The sequence below is a fragment of the Pristiophorus japonicus genome, chromosome 19 (assembly GCF_044704955.1).
Source record: "Pristiophorus japonicus isolate sPriJap1 chromosome 19, sPriJap1.hap1, whole genome shotgun sequence".
NCBI classification, from domain to species: Eukaryota; Metazoa; Chordata; class Chondrichthyes; family Pristiophoridae; genus Pristiophorus; species Pristiophorus japonicus.
The window spans coordinates 17,112,624-17,133,769 of NC_091995.1; the positions used below are offsets into that span (position 1 = coordinate 17,112,624).

General features: G+C 48.0%; 1 protein-coding gene across 1 annotated transcript in view; it reads left to right on the forward strand.

Annotated features, from left to right (window-relative positions):
• LOC139229759 (early estrogen-induced gene 1 protein-like) overlaps positions 1 to 20,190 on the forward strand; it is a 44,815-nt gene extending 24,625 nt beyond the window's left edge. The window contains exons 7-12 of the mRNA XM_070861329.1: positions 4,172 to 4,326; positions 6,325 to 6,432; positions 10,243 to 10,435; positions 12,020 to 12,141; positions 17,712 to 17,781; positions 19,756 to 20,190. Of these exons, the coding sequence (XP_070717430.1) occupies positions 4,172 to 4,326; positions 6,325 to 6,432; positions 10,243 to 10,435; positions 12,020 to 12,141; positions 17,712 to 17,781; positions 19,756 to 19,795 (688 nt within the window). The 3' untranslated portion in view covers positions 19,796 to 20,190. The remainder of the gene's footprint in view (positions 1 to 4,171; positions 4,327 to 6,324; positions 6,433 to 10,242; positions 10,436 to 12,019; positions 12,142 to 17,711; positions 17,782 to 19,755) is intronic.
• The last annotated feature ends 956 nt before the right edge of the window (positions 20,191 to 21,146 follow it).

A 21,146-nucleotide genomic window follows, 5' to 3' on the forward strand; every position in this document is an offset into this window, starting at 1 on the left:
TCCCTGGAGTTCGGTTGCTCTGCAGTGCCCCTCCCCAAAGGGACGAATCATTACGTCAACCTGGGTAGCGGATATGGGGAGACTGGCAGAGCAAGCGGGGCGGGCAGGCAGGCAGTCCGACAGGACCAGACACTTCAGCCGGGGTCATTTACCAGCGCTACGGAGTGAGATACTGTCCTGTATCTTACGTTATTAGATATAACTGTATCCCAACATGCTATACATGACTAAGATATGACCTGTAACCACCAGCATACCTTACCACCAGGGGTGCACTTGCAAGAGACAGATATATAAGGACAGGTCTCAGGCAAGTGCAGCATTCCAGAGCTGTGAAATAAAGGTGCAGGTCCAGAGTGACCTTGACTTCACTACATGCCTCGTGTGAATCTGTACTGAGGGGACAGGACTTTACAGATACCTGACTTGGGTTGCCCACCCCCCTCCTTAACTCAGGAGCTCTGAGATCATTTGTGGCCCGCCAACGCGGCCACGAATAGCTAACTCGGCACAGGCCGAGGATCGAGCCTGGGCCTTTTCTGCTCTGTTGACCAGCCTCTTCGCAACCTTGGTGTCATATTTGACCCTGAAATGAGCCTTCTGGCCACATATCCGGAGCATAACTAAGACCGCCTATTACCACCTCCATAACATCGCCCATCCCTCAGCTCATCCGCTACTGAAACCCTCATCCATGCCTTTGTTACCTCGGGACTTGACTATTCCAACACATTCCTGGCTGGGCACCCACATTCTAACCTACGTAAACTTGAGGTCATCCAAAACTCGGCTGCCCGTGTCCTAACTCGCACCAAGTCCCGCTCACCTATCACCCCTATGCTCGCTGACCTACATTGCCTTCCGGTTAAGCAACGCCTCGATTTTCAAAATTCTCATCCTTGTTTATAAATCCCTCCAAGGCCTCGCCCCTCCCTATCTCTCTCATCTCCTCCAGACCCACAACCCCCCCCTGAGATGTCTGCTCTTCTCTAATTCTGCCCTCTTGAGCATCCCTGATTATAATCGCTCCATCATTGGTGGCCGTGCCTTCTGTTGCCTTGGGGCCCAAGCTCGTGACCTCCCTGCCTAAACCCCTCCACCTCTCTTTCCTGCTTCAAGATGCTCCTTTTAAAACCGACCTCTCACCTGCCTTCATTTCTCTGTGGCTTGGTTGTCATTTATTTTTTTGTCTCCTGTGAAGCACCTTGGGACGTTTTACACATTAAAGGCGCTATATACATGCAAGTTGTTGAGGCCGAGTATCCCAGTGGGCAGTGCCTTTACCAACTGATACCGAAGCCCTGAACGTGTTAATGGGTGCAGCCACGCAATGTCTTCGATTGAGCCCGTCGCTAAATGACGTCAGTGACGTGTGTTGGCATGTTTTCCACCTTTGTCACTGATCTCGATAAGGAACAAATCTGATTCGTTACCTTGCAGTGGGTTGCGCCATTTGAAAAGCATTCAATGTTAGTACATTGGTATAGAGTACAAAAGCAGGGAAGTTATGCTGAACTGTTGCAAAGCTCTGATTAGGCCACAACAATAACAACAACTGGATTACACCAAACCCATTCAATCATTTCTTTGTAATCTCTTTTCCCCCACCCCCTGTCCCTCCACTCCCTGAAGGTGCTGACTCTGGTTGGGATATGTTTCCAAAGGCATTAGCTGGTGTCCTGTACTGCCGCCAACACCCCTCCTCTCCCCCCCCCCCCCCCCCCCCACGGGAGCCTCTCAAATCAACCCTGGTCTCGTAGAAGGGTGGAACTGGCCCGAGGGGCTGAATGGTCTGCTCCTTTTCCTATGTTCCAATGGGCCTCTCTTAGGTTGGGTGTCTGTGGGAGGAAGTGTGGCTCAGGAAGTCAGCATGGTCTTTGAGCTGTGTCAAGAGCGACGCAGGCAAGACTGACATCTCCCACAAAGTCACACTGGGGGAATGAGACCCTGACTGACTGACTGTTTGGATTGTTCAACTTCCCCTCTTCCGCACTCTGTCTAACTCTTATGTATGCAACTGAGTACTGTTTAACTAAGCCAGGTACAACCTTGGCTCTGCTTTATTTAGGCCCAAAATGGCTGGCCTTTTATACCTGAGCAGCACCGTGTGCGTGCTGTTCAGTGGCCTCCAACAATGATGCCATCTGGTGGCTACAAACAGAATGTACATACTTGCTAAACTCCTCATCTGAAAGCCGGCACCTCCGGCAGTGTAGCACTCCCACAGTAATGCACTAGGCCTAGATTCTGTGCTCCAGTCTCTATGAAAACCCCTCATAATTTTTAACACGTCTATTAAATATCCTATAACCTATGGCATGATGTAACAGAAAGCAGAGAGTCGGGATAAATGGGTCCTTTTTCGGGTTGGAAATCGGTGGTTAGTGGTGTGCCACAGGGATCGGTGCTGGGACCACAACTGTTTACAATATACATAGATGACCTGGAAGAGGGGACAGAGTGTAGTGTAACAAAATTTGCAGATGACACAAAGATTAGTGGGAAAGCGGGTTGTGTAGAGGACAGAGGCTGCAAAGAGATTTAGATAGGTTAAGCGAATGGGCTAAGGTTTGGCAGATGGAATACAATGTCGGAAAGTGTGAGGTCATCCACCTTGGGGGGGGGGAAACAGTAAAAGGGAATATTATTTGAATGGGGAGAAATTACAACATGCTGCAGTGCAGAGGGACCTGGGGGTCCTTGTGCATGAATCCCAAAAAGTTAGTTTGCAGGTACAGCAGGTAATCAGGAAGGCGAATGGAATGTTGGCCTTCATTGCGAGAGGGAAGGAGTACAAAAGCAGGGAGGTCCTGCTGCAACTGTTATAGGGTATTGGTGAGGCCGCACCTGGAGTACTGCGTGCAGTTTTGGTCACCTTACTTAAGGAAGGATATACTAGCTTTGGAGGGGGTACAGAGATGATTCACTAGGCCGATTCCAGAGATGAGAGGGTTACCTTATGATGATAGATTGAGTAGATTGGGTCTTTACTCATTGGAGTTCAGAAGGATGAGGGGTGATCTTATAGAAACATTTAAAATAATGAAAGGGATAGACAAGATAGAGGCAGAGAGGTTGTTTCCACTGGTCGGGGAGACTAGAACTAGGGGGCACAGCCTCAAAATACGGGGGAGCCAATTTAAAACCGAGTTGAGAAGGAATTTCTTCTCCCAGAGGGTTGTGAATCTGTGGAATTCTCTGCCCAAGGAAGCAGTTGAGGCTAGCTCATTGAATGTATTCAAATCACAGATAGATAAGATTTTTAACCAATAAGGGAATTAAGGGTTACGGGGAGCTGAGTCCACGGCCATGATCTTGTTGAATGGCGGAGCAGGCTCGAGGGGCAAGATGGCCGCCTCCTGTTCCTAATTCTTATGTTATGTTCTCTCTCAGGAGAGTAATCCACATAACTGAAGTCCCATGGCTCCTGGTACCATTCTAGGACATTGCCTCCGAACCCTCTCCAGTGCCTTGACATCCTTCCTGAAATGTTTTTCCCAGAATTGGCCACAATACTCCAGCTGAGCCCTAACCAGTGTTTTTTTTTTTAAATAAAGGTTTATCATAACTTCCTTGCTTTTGTACACTCTGCCTCTATTAATAAAGCCAAGGATCCCGTAATATATTTGCTTCATGGGCTCTTTGCTTAAGAATCATAGCAACGCACCTCTAGTGAGAAGCAGTTGGTTTATTCGCAAAGGTGTAACAATCATACAACACATTACCAGTTCATCCACCAGGCTCACAACCTCCTGCCTCATCGTGCATCCCCTGAACCCAACTGGCTGGGGTTTTATTGAGTCTTGTGAACATCATGTGACTGGCTAGGACACTCGCAATGCAACAGCTCAACAAACCTGTGAGCATACTCACTGGTGCATTCATTACGGATCCCATTTGTGTGTGTTTATTTAAAAAAAACCAGCCTTCTTAACTTAACCTGCCACCTTCGAAAATTTTTGTATGTGAACTCTCGGGTCTCTGTTTCTGCATACCTCGTTTTAAAATTGCACCATTTTATTTTATAATGGGATTCCAGCACAGGCTGGTACAGGGCTACCCTAAAGGTGACCATCTTGTTTTCCAGGCCTAGTGTTGATGCGAGGCTGTTTGGTTCCCTTTCACTCATTGCTGGTGACTGTTTTCAACCCATTCTTCTTGCTCCTCACAGGCCACCGTCCACAGCCAAGCCAATCGAGGTCTTGGGTCGGCAGAACTCCCTGGCACCGGATTGCAAAGGGGACGACGGGAAGGGAAGCCCCACCTCTGTGTCCAGCAGGCCCAGCTCATTCAAGCTCTCGAGGTGCAGGTCCTTCCTGGCTATAGGTAAGAGCCAGAAAAAGAATCGCCGTGGTTACCTCTTTTCCCCCCGCCCCTCAAAGATACTTCACACGAGGATGCCCTTATATCCTTGTGAAGTCCAGATTCAGGATAATTTTTCGTTCCTGGGATGTGGGCGTCTCTAGCAAGGCTCGGCATTTATTGCCCATCCCTAATTGCCCTTGAGAAGGTGGTGGTGAGCTGTTGCCTTGAACAGCTGCTGTCCGTGTGGTGAAGGTTCTCCCACAGTGCTGTTAGGTATGTAAAGTCCTGTCCTGTCCCCTCTCGGGAGGCATGTAGTGAAGTCAAGGTCACTCTGGACCTGCACCTTTATTTCACAGCTCTGGAATGCTGCACTTGCCTGAGACCTGTCCTTATATACCTGTTTCTTGCAAGTGCACCCCTGGTGGTAAGGTATGCTGGTGGCTACAGGTCACATCTTATTACAGTCATGTATAGCATGTTAGGAGACAGTTATATACAATAATGTAAGATACATGACAAGGTAGTCTTATTATTGTTTTCTGTAATGGTTTGGTACAACTGAGTGCCTTGCTGGGCCATCTGAGGGCAGTTCAGAGTCAACTACATCGCTGTGGGTCTGGAGTCTCATAGGCCAGACCGGGGTAAAGACGGCAGATTTCCTTCCCTGAAGGACATTAGTGAACCAGATGGGTTTTTCCCGATCGTTTCATGGTCACCATTACTGATGCTAGCTTTTTATTCCAGATTTATTTAATTAACTTAATTTAAATACCCCAATTGCCGCGGTTGTATTTGAACTTGCGTCTCTGGATTATTAGTCCAGTAGCATAACCGTTCCCAAGTTAGCTAGTGACCTGATGCAGCACCCGTTGTCGGCCGTCGTTCAGTGGGTAGCTGCACTCTGAGTCAGAAGTTTGTGTGGGTTTAATTCCATCCAGCGACTTCAGCACATAGATCCAGGCTGACACTCCCAGTGTAGAGCTGAGGGAGTTCCTGCAGTACCTGCCCTCGCTCCAATCACCGACCTGGACCTTGGTGACGTCCCTTTTCACTGCCGTTGCTCTCCTGCTCCAGCACTTGCTGCTCCCTGGAGCGGTCCGCCGCCACACTGCTCCTTCCGCTCCCCGGCCTGCTCCGAGGTCGGGGCGAAGGAGGGGCGAGAGAAATTGTAGAGGGACGTGATCGGGGCCCAGGAGAGGCGAGGGCCCAGGGGCAGCAGGGGCTGGGCCAGCCCACCCTGCGATATGTGCGCGCACTAGGTCCGTGCAGCAGAGCTGGTCTCCAGTCGTCCTGGTTAATCCTTGCCACTGGGCCAAGACCTAGCTCTGTCAAGCTGGTGTGCAATGGTCACCACACGTTTATTAAAAAAAAAAAATCCAAGCATAGGCATCTTCCACCCTTCAAGATTTAGTTCGGACCTGGAGTTTTAGGTCCTTCATTGAAACACCTGTGAACTTTTTGATGTGGAAGCAAGTCATCCTCGACTCGAGGGACTGCCTATGGTGATGGCTGAGGAAGTGCTGCACTGCCTGAGGCGACATCTCTCAGAGTAGGCCCCGCCTGCCCCCTCGGGTGGATATAAAATAACCCATGGCCACTATTTTGAGGAAGAATGGGGGAGCTCTGGCAAGTATTTATTCCTCCATCAACGTCACTTTATATTTTTTTTTAAAATCACCAGATGATCTGGTCATTATCTCATTGCTGTCTGTGGGAGCCTGCTGTGTGCAAATTGGCTGCTGTGTTTCCGACAGTACCACACTGCAAAAGTACTTAATTGGCTTTGAGGCGCTTTGGGCCGTCCTAAGGTCGTGAAAAGTGGGGCATTATTTCCGTTTGGTGCCCCCGCCCCCGGCATAACACCGAAATCGGCGCTGTCAGGTAGGCCGCACCATTCCGGGGGGGGGGCTGGCTTGAGAAACTCCACTTGGCCCGGGAACAATAATTCCTTCACAACGCTTGCATTGTGCTCGCTCTTATTTTTTTTTTCCCTGTTGTGTCTGGTCTTCATTTTTCCAGGAGGGATATCGGAGGACATGGACCACTCACCATCTACTCCGGAGGAGCTAATCCAGAAAAGGCATTCCCGCAATTCAAGCGCTTCCAGCCAGGTGTCAAAAATCTCAGGTGATAAAGAGTCTCTATGGGAATGGAAATCATGCACGTTTTAGAGGGGGAAGGTTGCTCCCCTTAATAACTCATGTGGGGACGGGGACGGAGAAGGAGTAGAGAGTGGGAGGGAGGGAGGGAGGAGAGAGTAGGAGGATGATAGAGCCCCAGGTGCCAGATACAATCCATTGCCTCCGCCAGCCCAGACAGTGTGTGTCAGTAGGCTATTGACCATGTAAGGCATCACAGCCCAGCCCTCGCCCTGTTTTCGCTTAATAGCCACACATACCTGCCTTCTAGGAGGGTGACTGGATTACGATGTTCTAAATGCCGCCCTTGGGAAAAGTGCCATCCTGTGCGAACTTACCTTGGCGCCCTTTCTGTGAGGGCAAGTCTGCAGTAGTATTTGTGACCTGTAATCGCAAAAGTTCTCAATTCAAATAAACAATATAAGCCGTAAAGGAGAAAAAACCCATTGTAGCTAAGTGACAAATAAATGAGACATTAAATCGTTAGATTTTTGGACTTGAAGGGAATCGAGGGATATGGGGATCAGGCAGGAAAGTAGAGTTGAGGTGGAAAATCAGCCATGATATTGAAAGGCGGAGCAGGCTCAAAGGGCCGAGAGGCTTTCTGCTCCTAATTGTGGGTTCAACAACAACAACTTGTATTTATATAGCACCTTTAATGTAGTGAAACGTCCCAGGGCGATTCACAGGTATTATGAGATTAAAAATTTGACACTGAGCCACATAAGGAGAAATCATGGTCAAGAGGTAGGTTTTAAGGAGCGTCTTGAAGGAGGAGAGAGAGAGGCGGAGATGTTTAGGAAGGGAATTCCAGAGCTTAGGGACCCGGCAACAGAAGGCACGGCCACCGATGGTTGAGTGATTTTAATCAGGGATGCACAAGAGGGCCGAATTAGCAGAGTGCAGACATCTTGGGGGTTGTCGGACTGGAGGAGATTAGAGATGGGGAGGGGCAAGGCCATGGAGGGATTTGAAAACAAGGATGAGAATATTGAAATGGAGCTTGGATGATGTGGAATTGGTCTGGGTGGCGCTACGGAATACCAAAGGGCAGAAAACGCTAGTGGGAGTTGTGTACAGACCACCAAACCGTAGAAGTAGTAAGGTTGGGGACAGCATCAAACAAGAAATTAGGGATGCGTTCAATAAAGGTACAGCAGTTATCATGGGTGACTTTAATCTACATATTGATTGGGCTAACCAAACTGGAAGCAATGCGGTGGAGGAGGATTTCCTGGAGTGTATTAGGGATGGTTTTCTAGACCAATATGTCGAGGAACCAACTAGAGGGCTGGCCATCCTAGACTGGGTGATGTGTAATGAGAAAGGACTAATTAGCAATCCTTGTTGTGTGAGGCCCCTTGGGGAAGAGTGACCATAATATGGTAGAATTCTTTATTAAGATGGAGAGTGACACAGTTAATTCAGAGACTAGAGACTAAAAGGGTTGACGATGGATAGGCAATGGCAAAAATTTAAAGATCACATGGATGAACTTCAACAATTGTACATCCTTGTCTGGAATAAAAATAAAACGGGGAAGGTGGCTCAACCGTGGCTAACAAGTGAAATTAAGGATAGTGTTAAATCCAAGGAAGAGTCATATAAATTGGCCAGAAAAAGCAGCAAACCTGAGAACTGGGAGAATTTTATAATACAGCAGAGGAGGACAAAGGGTTTAATTAGGAGGGGGAGATCGAGTATGAGAGGAAGCTTGCTGGGTATATAAAAACTGACTGCAAAAGCTTCTATAGCTATGGGAAGAGAAAAAGATTAGTGAAGACAAATGTAGGTCCCTTGTAGTCAGATTCAGGTGAATTTATAATGGGGAACAAAGAAATGGTGGACCAATTAAACAAATACTTTGGTTCTGTCTTCACGAAGGAAGACGCAAATAACCTTCTGGAAATACTAGGGGACCGAGGGTCTAGTAAGGAGGAGGAACTGAAAGAAATCCTTTAGTCAAGAAATTGTGTTAGAAATTGATGGGATTGAAGGCTGATAAATCCCCGGGGTCTGATAGTCTGCATCCTAGTCGTCCTAGAAGTAGTTGAATGCATTGGTGATCATTTTCCAACAGTCAATCGACTCTGGATCAGTTCCTATGGACTGGAGGGTAGCTAATGTAACACCCTTTTTTAAGAAAGGAAGGAGAGCGAAAACAGGTAATTTATAGACCGGTTAGCCTGGCATCAGTGGTGGGGAAAATGTTGGAATCAATTATTAAAGATGTAATATCAGCGCATTTGGAAAGCGGTGACAGGATCAGTCCAAGTCAGCATGGATTTATGAAAGAGAAATCATGCTTGACAAATCTTCTAGAATTTTTTTGAAGAGGTAAAGTGTACAAGGGAGAACCAGTGGATGTGGTGTATTTGGACTTCCAAAAGGCTTTTGACAAGGACCCACGCAAGAGATTGGTATGCAAAATTAAAGCACATGGTATTGGGAGTAATGTACTGACGTGGATAGAGAACTGGTTGGCAGACAGGAAGCAGATAAACGGGTCCTTTTCAGAATGGCAGGCAGTGACTAGTGGGGTGCTGCAGGGCTCAGTGCTGGGACCCCAGTTTTTTACAATATAATTCATGATTTAGATGAAGGAATTGAGTGTAATATCTCCAAGTTTGCAGATGACACTAAGCTGGGTGTGAGCTGTGAAGAGGTTGCTAAGAGACTGCAGGGTGATTTGGACAGGTTAGGTGAGTGGGCAAATGCATGGCAGATGCAGTATAATGTGGATAAATGTGAGGTTATCCACTTTGGTGGCAAAAATACGAAGGCAGAATATTATCTGAATGGCGGCAGATTAGGAAAAGGGGAGGTGCAACAAGACCTGGGTGTCATGGTACATCAGTCATTGAAAGTTGGCATGCAGGTACAGCAGGCAGTGAAGAAGGCAAATGGTATGTTGGCCTTCATAGCTAGGGGATTTGAGTATAGGAGCAGGGAGGTCTTACTGCAATTGTACAGGGCCTTGGTGAGGCCTCACCTGGAATATTGTGTTCAGTTTTGATCTCCTAATCTGAGGAAGGACATTCTTGCTATTGAGGGAGTGCAGCGAAGGTTCACCAGGCTGATTCCCGGAATGGCAGGAATGACATGAGGAGAGACTGGATTGACTGGGCCTGTATTCACTGGAGTTTAGAAGGCTGAGAGGGAATCGAATAGAAGCATATAAAATTCTTACGGGACTGCAGGTTAGATGCAGGAAGAATGTTCCCGATGTTGGAAGTCCAGAACCAGGGGACATAGTCTCAGGATAAGGAGTAAGCCATTTAGGACCGAGATGAGGAGAAACTTCTTGGGGAGTTCGATATGGTCCTTACGGCTAAAGGGATCAAGGGGTATGGAGGGAAAGCAGGAAAGGGGTACTGAGGTGAATGATCGGCCATGATCTTATTGATTAGTGGTGCAGGCTCGAAGTGCCGAATGGCCTACTCCTGCACCTATTTTCTATGTTAACCGGAAGTCCGTGTAGGTCAGTGAGCACAGGGGTGATGGGTGAAAGGGACTTGGTGCGAGTTAGGACAGTTTTGGATCACCTCTAGTCTATATGTAGGGTAGAATATGGGAGGCCAGCCAGCAGTGTGTAAAGTTAACACAGGCGTGGATGAGGGCTTCAGCAGCAGATGAGCCGAGGCAGGGGAGGAGATGGGGGACGTGAAACCAGCATCGCACACAATGCCGTCAGTTTCCCCGACATGCGGGTTAGGTTCAATTTGTCACCCGGGTGCGGGCGGGGGTGGGGCTGGTGTGCGTTGCTAACCCAGACTCTGCCCCCCTCCCTTATCTGCAGGTTACAGCTCCGAGTGCTCCCCTTCCGTCTCCCGCTTCGAGCTGACCCACCGGCGGGAAGGGTCCGGCACCAGCAGTTGCTTGTCGTCGGGCATCGGGAGCATGGCCGACGTCCGGGAAGGAGGGAAAGACCTCAGTCCGGAGAAGGTGGTGCCGCCCTTCAGGCCTATGCTGCGCCAGGAGCGACTGTCCAGGTAGGTGTGAACCCTCCCCCTCCCCTCCCCCCCACCCCCCCCCCCCCCCAGGCCAGAGCGGGGTCGACCCGAGGATCCGCTGCTTTTTGGCATTCGGCGTTTGGGAACGATGTCTTGGTCAGCTGTGGCTCAGTGGCTCGCCACTCGCGCCTCTGAGTCAAAAGGTCATGGGTTCAAGCACCACTCCAGGGACTCCAACACAAAATCCAGGCTGACACTCCAGGGCAGTGCTGAGGGAGCGCTGCACTGTCGGAGGTGTCGTCTTGTGGATGAGATGTTAAACCGAGGCCCCGTCTGCTCTCTCAGGTGGACGTAAAAGATCCCATGGCCACTATTTTGAAGAAGAGCAGGGGAGTTATCCTCGGTGCTCTGGCCAATATTTATCCCTCAATCAACAGAACAAAAACAGATTATCTGATCATCATTATTGTTATATATGCAAACCTGTAAATACCTTGTTTAACCACCAGAGGCTCATCCCCCTGGAGTCCCAAGGGATCCCACAATCCCTTGGGAGCACCTGTACTTAAGGAGGCCTCACAGGTTGGAGAGGCACTCTGGAGACCTGCAATAAAAGATTAAGGTCACACATTATTTTGAGCTCACAGTATCTGGTCACACTCTTCATTCATACACAATTATCACATTCTGCTGTGGGAGTTCGTTGTGCGCAAATTGTTTGCCGCGTTTCCTACATTACAACAGTGATTTACATGCCAGAAAATCCTTCAACGACTATAAAGTACTTTGGGACGTCCAAAGGTAGTGAAAGGCCCAAGTCTTTTCTTTTCTTTCAGGGTCTCCGCATCCCAAAGCAGCCGGTGGCTAAATCAAAGTAAAGGGGCTTTGTTAGATTCTGTCACAGCTCATCAACTACCACCCAGTCCCAGAGGGGGAAAGGACAGTGTGACCCACTGCACCACCCAGTCCCAGAGGGGGAAAGGACAGTGTGTGACCCACTGCACCACCCAGTCCCAGAGGGGGAAAGGACAGTGTGTGACCCACTGCACCACCCAGTCCCAGAGGGGGAAAGGACAGTGTGTGACCCACTGCACCACCCAGTCCCAGAGGGGGAAAGGACAGTGTGTGACCCACTGCACCACCCAGTCCCAGAGGGGGAAAGGACAGGGTGTGACCCACTGTACCACCCGTCCTGTGTTCTGTACATTATGACAATGACTACATTTAAAAAAAAATTCATTGGCTGTAAATTTGCGAAGAAAGACTTCTATTTCTATAGCACCTTTCACGACCACCGGATGTCCCAATGCGCTTTACAGCCAGTGAAGTACTTTTGGAGTGTAGTTGCTGTTGTAATGTTGGAAACGCGGCAGCCAACTAGTGCATAGCAAGATCCCACAAACAGTAACGTGATGATCACCAGATAATGTTTTTTTGATATGTTGATTTGAGGGATGAATTTTGACCAGGACACCGGGGTAACTCCCCTGGAGCAAGACGCTACATAAATGGCGGTCTGTCTCTCCGTCCCTCTCTGCCCCTCTCATGAAATGTCGTTGATTCAGGAAGAGACGCGGCGTGTAGGTTTGTTTTATTTTGACGCCATCCCTCTGCTGTTTGTAGACGGAAGAAGGAGGCGGAAGAGAGCTGGCCCACCCAGGTGGACGACACCAGAGTGAACGCTGATGACATTGTGGAGAAGATTATCCGGAGCCAGGACTTCAGCCAGTGCAGCAACACTGAGGGTGAGGTAGCTGAGTGGGTGCAGGGTGGAGAGAGTCACTGTCTCGGTGCACTATCATGTCAACCTGCTGTGTGCAAAAGCTATCGCAACATGGGGGTGGAATTATTAATTGTGGGTTGGAACCCTCTGCTATCCTGGCGTTGTGAGTTTGGCTCTTGCTTGCATTTCTTTTGACTTCAGTTCCATTGTGGTCACTGCTCCTTTAGGCCCTTGCTCTCTTCCTCCCCCTCAGTTTCAAGTGCCTCGTCCTCTTTGCTCGTTCTACCCGCTATATCCTTATTGAGGCGAAGTCGCGAATCATCTCACTGTCTCCCACTGTACTAAGAGCAGGGGAAATTCTCCCCGGTTTCCTGAGGCCAATATGTATCCCTCAAACAACATCATTGAAACAAACTGATTATCTGGTCATTATCACATCGCTGTTCGTGGGAGCTTGCTGTGCGCAAATTGGCTGCCGCCTACCCCACATTACAACAGTGACGCCACTCAAAGTACTTCATTCACTAAAGCGCTTTGGGAAGTCCTGAGGTAGTGAAAGGTGCTATATAAATTTCTGTCCTTCTGTCCTTCCTCAGCCTCTGCCCAGTACAGGTTGAAGCTCTCTTAATTGGCACCATTCCCGGCCAGCGGGTGACGTATGAGCAAAATGTGGCTGGTCAAAACCCTTCCTTCCCCGGTCTCAGAACATACAATTAAAAAAAAAAATGAGTACAGGGTACTCGCCAATATAATCTTTCTCCTCGCTGCCGGGGTTATCGGCTGTCTCCACCTTGTCGCCCTGCTGGAACTCCTGCAACCACAGTCCTCTGGCCGGCTGCTCCTCTCCACAGAGCCGCGTCGACTCTTTGGGGCCCGCCGACACTTTGAGGCCCGCTCGGGCCGCTGACCTCCTCTCCTCCTCCCCCCACCCCTGACCTCGGGCTACCTCTTTCTCTCTTTTACCCTCCCCCAGGCTGATGACCTCCCTCCCAAGGGTGCCGGATATAGGGAGGTTCAGCGTGTACTACTTCTGTGACTAATCTGCTGTAGTCCTGAACTCTGGCCCTTTGAACCTTCACCTCCCTGTGGCCACACGCTCAGCACTCTCCTGGATGGCACGAGTGCAGTGTTAGCTTCGTTCTGCTTTGGGCTTTTTGTCGGGCCCTACGATCTGAAATCTATGCCCTTCTAGCACAGTATCTGTAGATAGTTTGCCCGTGAATTCACAATAAGCCTCTTTTTTTCCCCCTCCAATTGTGCCGCTCTGGTGATGTGGGATTGCCCAACTCCAGTCTCCCGAGTCTTTCGAAAGGTGAAGAATGGAGCTAGTTTAAAATTCCCTTCCTCTGCTCAGGGGTGTGTGTGCACCAGGAGTGAGATCGCTCACTTTGCCTGAGTTTCATCCTTTTTTATTTTAATGGCCAGAATATCACTGGCTGGGGAATTTGGTGAAATGCCCTCCCAGTGTGCGCTGGGAGCAGAGAAGGCATTGTTTTAACTCCCCACACCGCGTCATCAAACCACTGGGGGTTAATTGTAACCTAACCCGGCCGATGGGAAACTGATGGGATTGTGGAGCGACACTGGATTTACAGGAACAGTCCACTTGGCCCAACTGGGACCGCACTGGCTCCACACCAGCCTCCTCCTACCCTCGAATCATAGAAAAATTACAACACAGAAGGAGGCCATTTCAGCCCATCGTGTCCGCACCGGCCGACCAAGAGGCTATACAGCCTAATCCCACTTTCCACCTCTTGGTCCATAGCCCTGCAAGTTACAGCACTTCAAGTGCACATCCAAGTACTTTTTAAATGTGATGAGGGTTTCTGCCTCTACCACCCTTTCAGGCAGTGAGTTCCAGACCCCCACCACCCTCTGGGTGGAGAAATGTTTCCTTGTCTTCCTCTCTAAACCTTCTACTTTAAATCTATGCCCCCTGGTTATTGACTCCTTTGCTGAGGGAAACTTCCTATCCACTCGATCTAGGCCCCTCATAATTTTATAAACCTCAATTAAATCTCCCCTCCGCCTCCTCTGTTCCAAGGAAAACAACCCCAGCCTATCCAATCTTTCCTCATAGCTAAAATTCTCCAGTCCAGGCAACATCCTTGTAAATCTCCTCTGCACCCTGTCTAGTGCAATCACATCTTTCCTGTAATGTGGTGACCAGAACTGCACGCGGTACTCTAGCTGTGACCTAACTAGTGTTTTATACAGTTCAAGCATAACCCCCCTGCTCTGATATTCTACACCCGACTTCATCTAACCCCATTGACACATCCCTCTATTCTTTTCTCCCTCATGTACTTCTCGCTTCCCCTTAAATGCCTCTTCTACTATTTGCCTCAACCACTCCCTGTGGTAGCGAGGGGCCTTATAGAAACATAGAAAATAGATGCAGGAGTAGGCCATTTGGCCCTTCGAGCCTGCACCGCCATTCAATGAGTTCATGGGTGAACATGCAACTTTAGTATTCCTGCTTTCTCGCCATACCCCTTGATCCCCCTAGTAGTAAGGACTACATCTAACTTCTTTTTGAATATATTTAGTGAATTGGCCTCAACAACTTTCTGTGGTAGAGAATTCCACAGGTTCACCACTCTCTGGGTGAAGAAGTTTCTCCTCATCTCGGTCCTAAATGGCTTACCTCTTATCCTTAGACTGTGACCTCTGGTTCTGGACTTCCCCAACATTAATAAGAACATGAGTAGGCCATCTAGCCCCTTGAGCCTGCTCTGCCATTCAACAAGATCACGGCTGATCTGGCCGTGGACTCAGCTCCACTTACCCACCCGCTCCCCATAACCCTTAATTCCCTTATTGGTTAAAAATCTATCTATCTGTGATTTGAATATATTCAATGAGCTAGCCTTAACTGCTTCCTTGGGCAGAGAATTCCATAGATTCACAATCCTCTGGGAGAAGAAATTCCTTCTCAACTCGGTTTTAAATTGGCTCCCCCGTATTTTGAGGCTGTGCCCCCTAGTTCTAGTCTCCCCGACCAGTGGAAACAACCTCTCTGCCTCTATCTTGTCTATCCCTTTCATTATTTTAAATGTTTCTATAAGATCACCCCTCATCCTTCTGAACTCCAACGAGTAAAGACCCAGTCTACTCAATCTATCATCATAAGGTAACCCCCTCATCCCAGGAATCAGCCTAGTGAATCGTCTCTCTACCCCCTCCAAAGCTAGTATATCCTTCCTTAAGTAAGTTGACCAAAACTGCATGCAGTACTCCAGGTGCGACCTCACCAATACCTTGTACAGTTGCAGCAAAACCTCCTTGCTTTTGTACTCCATCCCTCTCGCAATGAAGGCCAACATTCCATTCACCTTCCTGATTACCTGCTACACCTGCAAACTAACTTTTTGGGATTAGCGGGCGGTCGAGGGGGTCGTTCAACCTGACTGCCTGCCTCTCATCCGCGCCAGGGTGTCCTTGGAGATGGAGCACGCGTGTCCACCGGTACGCTCGAGGCCTTCCGCGAGAGGTGGGCACCGGAGGGACTGGAGTGCATCGTCACGCCCGGCAACAAATTTTAATTTGATTTTATGTTTTTAAGTTAATTTGTTTTAATTGCCGGTGCTTTTAGTGTCCCCCTCCCCTTTTATAGGGGGCACTTGGAAAAATTTGATTCTGTGCCCAAAAAAATAAAAAAAGGGCTTTGTAAATGTTGGTGTTTCCCCCAGATCGGGGGGCTCGGTTTAATGTTTTTTGTTGACTCCTAAAAGAGTTTCATGCACAAGGACCCCCAGGTCCCTCTGCACTGCAACATGTTGTAATTTCTCCCCATTTAAATAATATTCCCTTTTACTGTTTGTTTTTTTCAAGATAGATGACCTTACATTTTCCGACATTGTATTCCATCTGCCAAACCTGAGCCCATTCGCTTAACCTATCTAAATCTCTCTGCAGTCTCTGTGTCCTCTACACAACCCGCTTTTCCACTAATCTTTTGTGTCATCTGCAAATTTTGTTACACTACACTCTGTCCCCTCTTCCAGGTCATCTATGTATATTGTAAACAGTTGTGGTCCCAGCACCGATCCCTGCGGCACACCACTAACCACCGATTTCCAACCCGAAAAGGACCCATTTATCCCGACTCTCTGCTTTCTGTTAGCCAGCCAATTCTCTATCCATGCTAATACATTTCCTCTGACTCCACGTACCTTTATCTTCTGCAGTATCTTTTGTGTGGCACCTTATCGAATGCCTTTTGGAAATCTCAATACACCACATCCATCGGTACACCTCTATCCACCATGCTCGTTATATCCTCAAAGAATTCCAGTAAATTAGTTAAACATGATTTCCCCTTCATGAATCCATGTTGCATCTGCTTGATTGCACTATTCCTATCTAGATGTCCCCTATTTCTTCCTTAATGATAGCTTCAAGCATTTTTCCCACTACAGATGTTAAACTAACCAGCCTATAGTTACCTGCCTTTTGTCTGCCCCCCTTTTTAAACAGAGGCGTTACATTAGCTGCTTTCCAATCCGCTGGTACCTCCCCAGAGTCCAGAGAATTTTGGTAGATTATAACGAATGCATCTGCTATAACTTCCGCCATCTCTTTTAATACCCTGGGATGCATTTCATCAGGACCAGGGGACTTGTCTACCTTGAGTCCCATTAGCCTGTCCAGCACTACCTCCCTAGTGATAGTGATTGTCTCAAGGTCCTCCCGTGACCAGCAATTTTTGGCCAGCAGTTTTTGTATCTTCCACTGTGAAGACCAAAGCAAAATAATTGTTTAAGGTCTCCAGCCATTTCCACATTTCCCATTATTAAATCCCCCTTCTCATCTTCTAAGGGACCAACATTTACTTTAGTCACTCTTTTCCGTTTTATATATTGGTAAAAGCTTTTACTATCTTTTTATGTTTTGCGCAAGTTTACTTTCGTAATCTATCTTTCCTTTCTTTATTGCTTTCTTAGTCATTCTTTGCTGTCGTTTAAAATTTTCCCAATCTTCTAGTTTCCCACTAACCTTGGTCACCTTATACGCATTGGTTTTTAATTTGATACTCTCCTTTATTTCCTTGGTTATCCATGGCTGGTTATCCCTTCTCTTACCGCCCTTCTTTTTCACTGGAATATATTTTTGCTGAGCACTATGAAAGAGCTCCTTAAAAGTCCTCCACTGTTCCTCAATTGTGCCACTGTTTAATCTGTGTTCCCAGTCTGCTTTAATCAATTCTGCCCTCATCTCACTGTAGTCCCCTTTGTTTAAGCATAGTACGCTCGTTTGAGACACTACTTCCTCACTCTCAATCTGTATTACAAATTCAACCATTCTGTGATTGTAAGCTCTGGAATTTCCTCCCTAAACCTCTCTGCCTCTCAATCGCTCGTTGCTCCTTAAAACCTACCTCTTTGTCCAAGCCTTTGGTGATTGTCCTGTTATCTGCTTGTGTGGCTCGGTGCCAAACTTTGTCTGATTACACTCCTGTGGGAGCGCCTTGGGGACGTTTTACCATGTTAACGGTGCTATATAAATGCAATGTTGTTGTAGTCTAACCAATCGTCTCGTCTCCTCGGCCAGAAGATGACACTCTCTCTCTTGTTTTCTGTGTTTCAGACAGTGGGCTGCAGCTCTATGTGGGACGGGATGGGACTATCAGACTGGGTGGCCTGCAGATCGATAACAGGTGAAGGAGAGGGGAGGCTGCGGCCTTCAATCGTGTCAGCTGTGGTGCAGTGGGTAGCACTCTCCCCTTCAACATAACAACAAAAACAGATGATCTGGTCATTATCACATCGCTGTTTGTGGGAGCTTGCTGTGCACAAGTTGGCTGCGGTGTTTCCCACATTACAACAGTGACTACACTCCAAAAGTACTTCATTGGCTGTAAAGCGCTTTGAAATGTCCGGTCGTCGTAAACGGCGCTATATAAATGCTTTCTTTAGAGTCAGAAGATTGTGGGTTCAAGTCCCACTCCAGAGACTTGTAACCCACTCTGAGCACTGCGCAAGTTGGCTCCCGCGTTTCCCACATTACAGCAGTGACTACACGTCACAAAAAACGCTGAAATGTGCTTTGGGACGGTCCTGAGGTCATGAACGGCACGATATAAATGCACGGTATAATTATAAATAATTTAAAGGGGACGGGACATTTGGTTCAAAGATTTATTCCCACATTGGGGTGTCCATCTTATTCCTGGGCGGGAATCCACCGAAGCTAGCAGCAGCGGGCAGGCTGGGCTGATTTTGCTGGGCCTTGGGCCGCTTGCAGACTTCCCGACCAAAACAGGCCCCGGGGACACGGACACGGACAGGGGGAGAGAGCCAGACCCCACTACGCACCGTCTGCGTATTTTAAAGTGGACCCCGCTGCTTTGAGCCTGTAATTTAGTCGGCCAGATTAGGGAGGGGAAAGGAGGGGGTAATTTCTCCCCTCCCCCGATCCATTTTATCTGCCCTCACCCATTCTTCCCTCCCCCACCCGCAACCACCTGCCCCTGCTTACCAACAAAGTCCTGCGGGAGTTCTTGCCGACAGCGCCTGAGCCAGGAATGCTTCGATGTGACTGAGGTGGCTTGCGGAAGAGAACATAAGAAATAGGAGCAGGAGTAGGCCATTCAATCCCTCGAGCCTGCTCCGCCATTCAATAAGATCATGGCTGATCTGATCTTGGGCTCAGCTCCACTTCCCTGCCCCTTCCCCCATAACCCTTGATAACCAAAAATCTATCGCTCTCTGTCTTGAATATACTCAACAACTGAGCCTCCACAGCTCTCTGGAGAAGAGAATTCCAAAGATTCATCAAAGAGTGAAGAAATGTCTCCTTATCTCCGTCCTAAATGACGAACTCCTTATTCTGAGGCTGTGACCCCTGGTTCTAGGCCCCTTAGCCAGAGGAAACATCCTCCCTGCATCTGCCCTGTAAGAATGTAGGTTTCAATGAGATCACCTCATATTTTTCTAAACTCGAATATAGGCCTCGTCTACTCAATCTCTCCTCGTAGAACAATCCACCCCCCCCCCTTCCCCACCCCAATCCAGGAATCAGTCTGGTGAACCTTTGTTGCACTCCGTCTAAGGTGGGTATATCCTTCCTTAGTTAAGGATACCAAAACTGTACACAATACTCCAGGTGCGGTCTCACCAGGGCCCTATATAATTGCAGTAAGACATCTTTACACTTATACTCAAATCCTCTTGTAATAAAGGCCAACATACCATTTGCTTTCTTAATTGCTTGCTGTACCTGCATGTTAACTTTGTGATTCGTGTACAAGGACACCCAGGTCCCTCTGAACACAAACATTTCCCAATCTCTCACCATTTTAAAAAAAAATACTCTGCTTTTCTATTTTTCCTACCAAAGTGGATAACTTCACATTTCTCCATGTTATAATTCCACTTGTCATGTCCTTGCCCACTTATTTAGCCTGTCTATATCCCCCTGAAGTCTCTTTGCATCCTCCTCACAATTTGCATTCTCACCTAGCTTTGTATCAGCAAACTTGAATATATTACATTTCGTCCCCTTGTCCAAATCATTGACGCAGATTGAGAAATGTTGCCATTGGTGGGGTGTGTGGGGGAGGGCGGGGGGGGGAGAAATGTGCCATGCATTTCCTTCGTAAGTAGGTCTACCTTCTCTGTCTCTCTTGCAGGTGGTGTGACTACAAGCCAGTTGTTATCGAGGGCCAGTGAGCAGATCCGGGCAATGGATTTCAGCTTTATATTCCCCTCCCGCACCCTGCACTGCTCTTCACTCAATACAACATTCGAGAGGATCGGGGATTCCTGGCTAGTGCTAAACATGGATGAACATTTCTCATTGGGGAACAAGATCAAGGGCACTTTTTATTTCACATATACATATTTTGGATGGGGTGGGGGAGAGGATATACCCGCCTCGATCCCAGTGAACTATTCGACAAAGCCTGCAACCCTTGGCCTTGGATTAAAATGGTTTGAGACGTTCAGTGGACGGGGGGGGGGGGGGAAAAGAAAAGAGTTGATGGCCAATCAGGATCTGGCCTCTGCACTCTCAATATTAATGGATATAAATATTAATAAATGGCACACAGCATTTCTAAAAGAAATTGCATAGGTTCAAGTTAGTTAGCTCGATGAGAATTGTTGACTATTCCCTTCTATCCTATTTATTTTATAATGTTTTACTGAGAGCTAGTAGGGACCATTTAATCCTGTAATGTGGGGTCTAGTGCGTGGACCAAGGCGCAGTTGTGTTTCTATATACAGCGCCAGGGAATCAATTCTGATATTGATTGAACACTCATGTTGTGATTGGGCTGCTTGTTCCTTGCAGGGGGAAGTGTATGGTAGGGAACTGTTGCTAAATTCCTGAATGGTTGGTTGAGCGGGAGATGTCTGTCGCATGGAGTCACTCCCCACCCACCCACCCACCCCTTGCAGCAGTATCCTGGAGATTAATCTTCGATTCTTGGAGACTTCAGGGCAACCCACAAAATATTGCTCTGGTTCAAGGCGGCCATCTTGTTCTGTAATTCCATCCTGCTCTGACATCGCCGGTGGGGAGAGCTACCTCAACCCAGTTGGGATGTTCGAGCGGGGATGAGTTCCAGGTAAGATGAGGTGGGGTGGGGTGGGGGTGTCCTACACACTTTTTAATAAAAAAAAACAACTAAAATAAGCAGCGATCAACATCTCTTCCTTGCTAACACTTGGGATTGGGATTGCCAGCTCTGGTCTGATGTATTCCTGGAGATTTTGTCACATGATCTCCTGCCCGCAATGGCCCCGCCCCCTCAAATCGGCTCCCCCCCCTCCCCGCCACCTCTCAACATTTTTATAGCTGGACACAGTTTAATTCAAGAAAATGGAAAAAGAAACCCTTTTTTTTTTAATATAATTAAAAATTCCCCTCTGATTTTTCTCCTGAGTTTGCTCCCAGCAGTGTACAGGATGTCAGACTTCAACTACTGGAGACTCCAGAACCATCCTGGAGGGTTGGCAGTCCTATTCAGGATCCTGAGACATCTTGTGTCCTTTCCCTTGCTAAAGTGTACACTAAGTA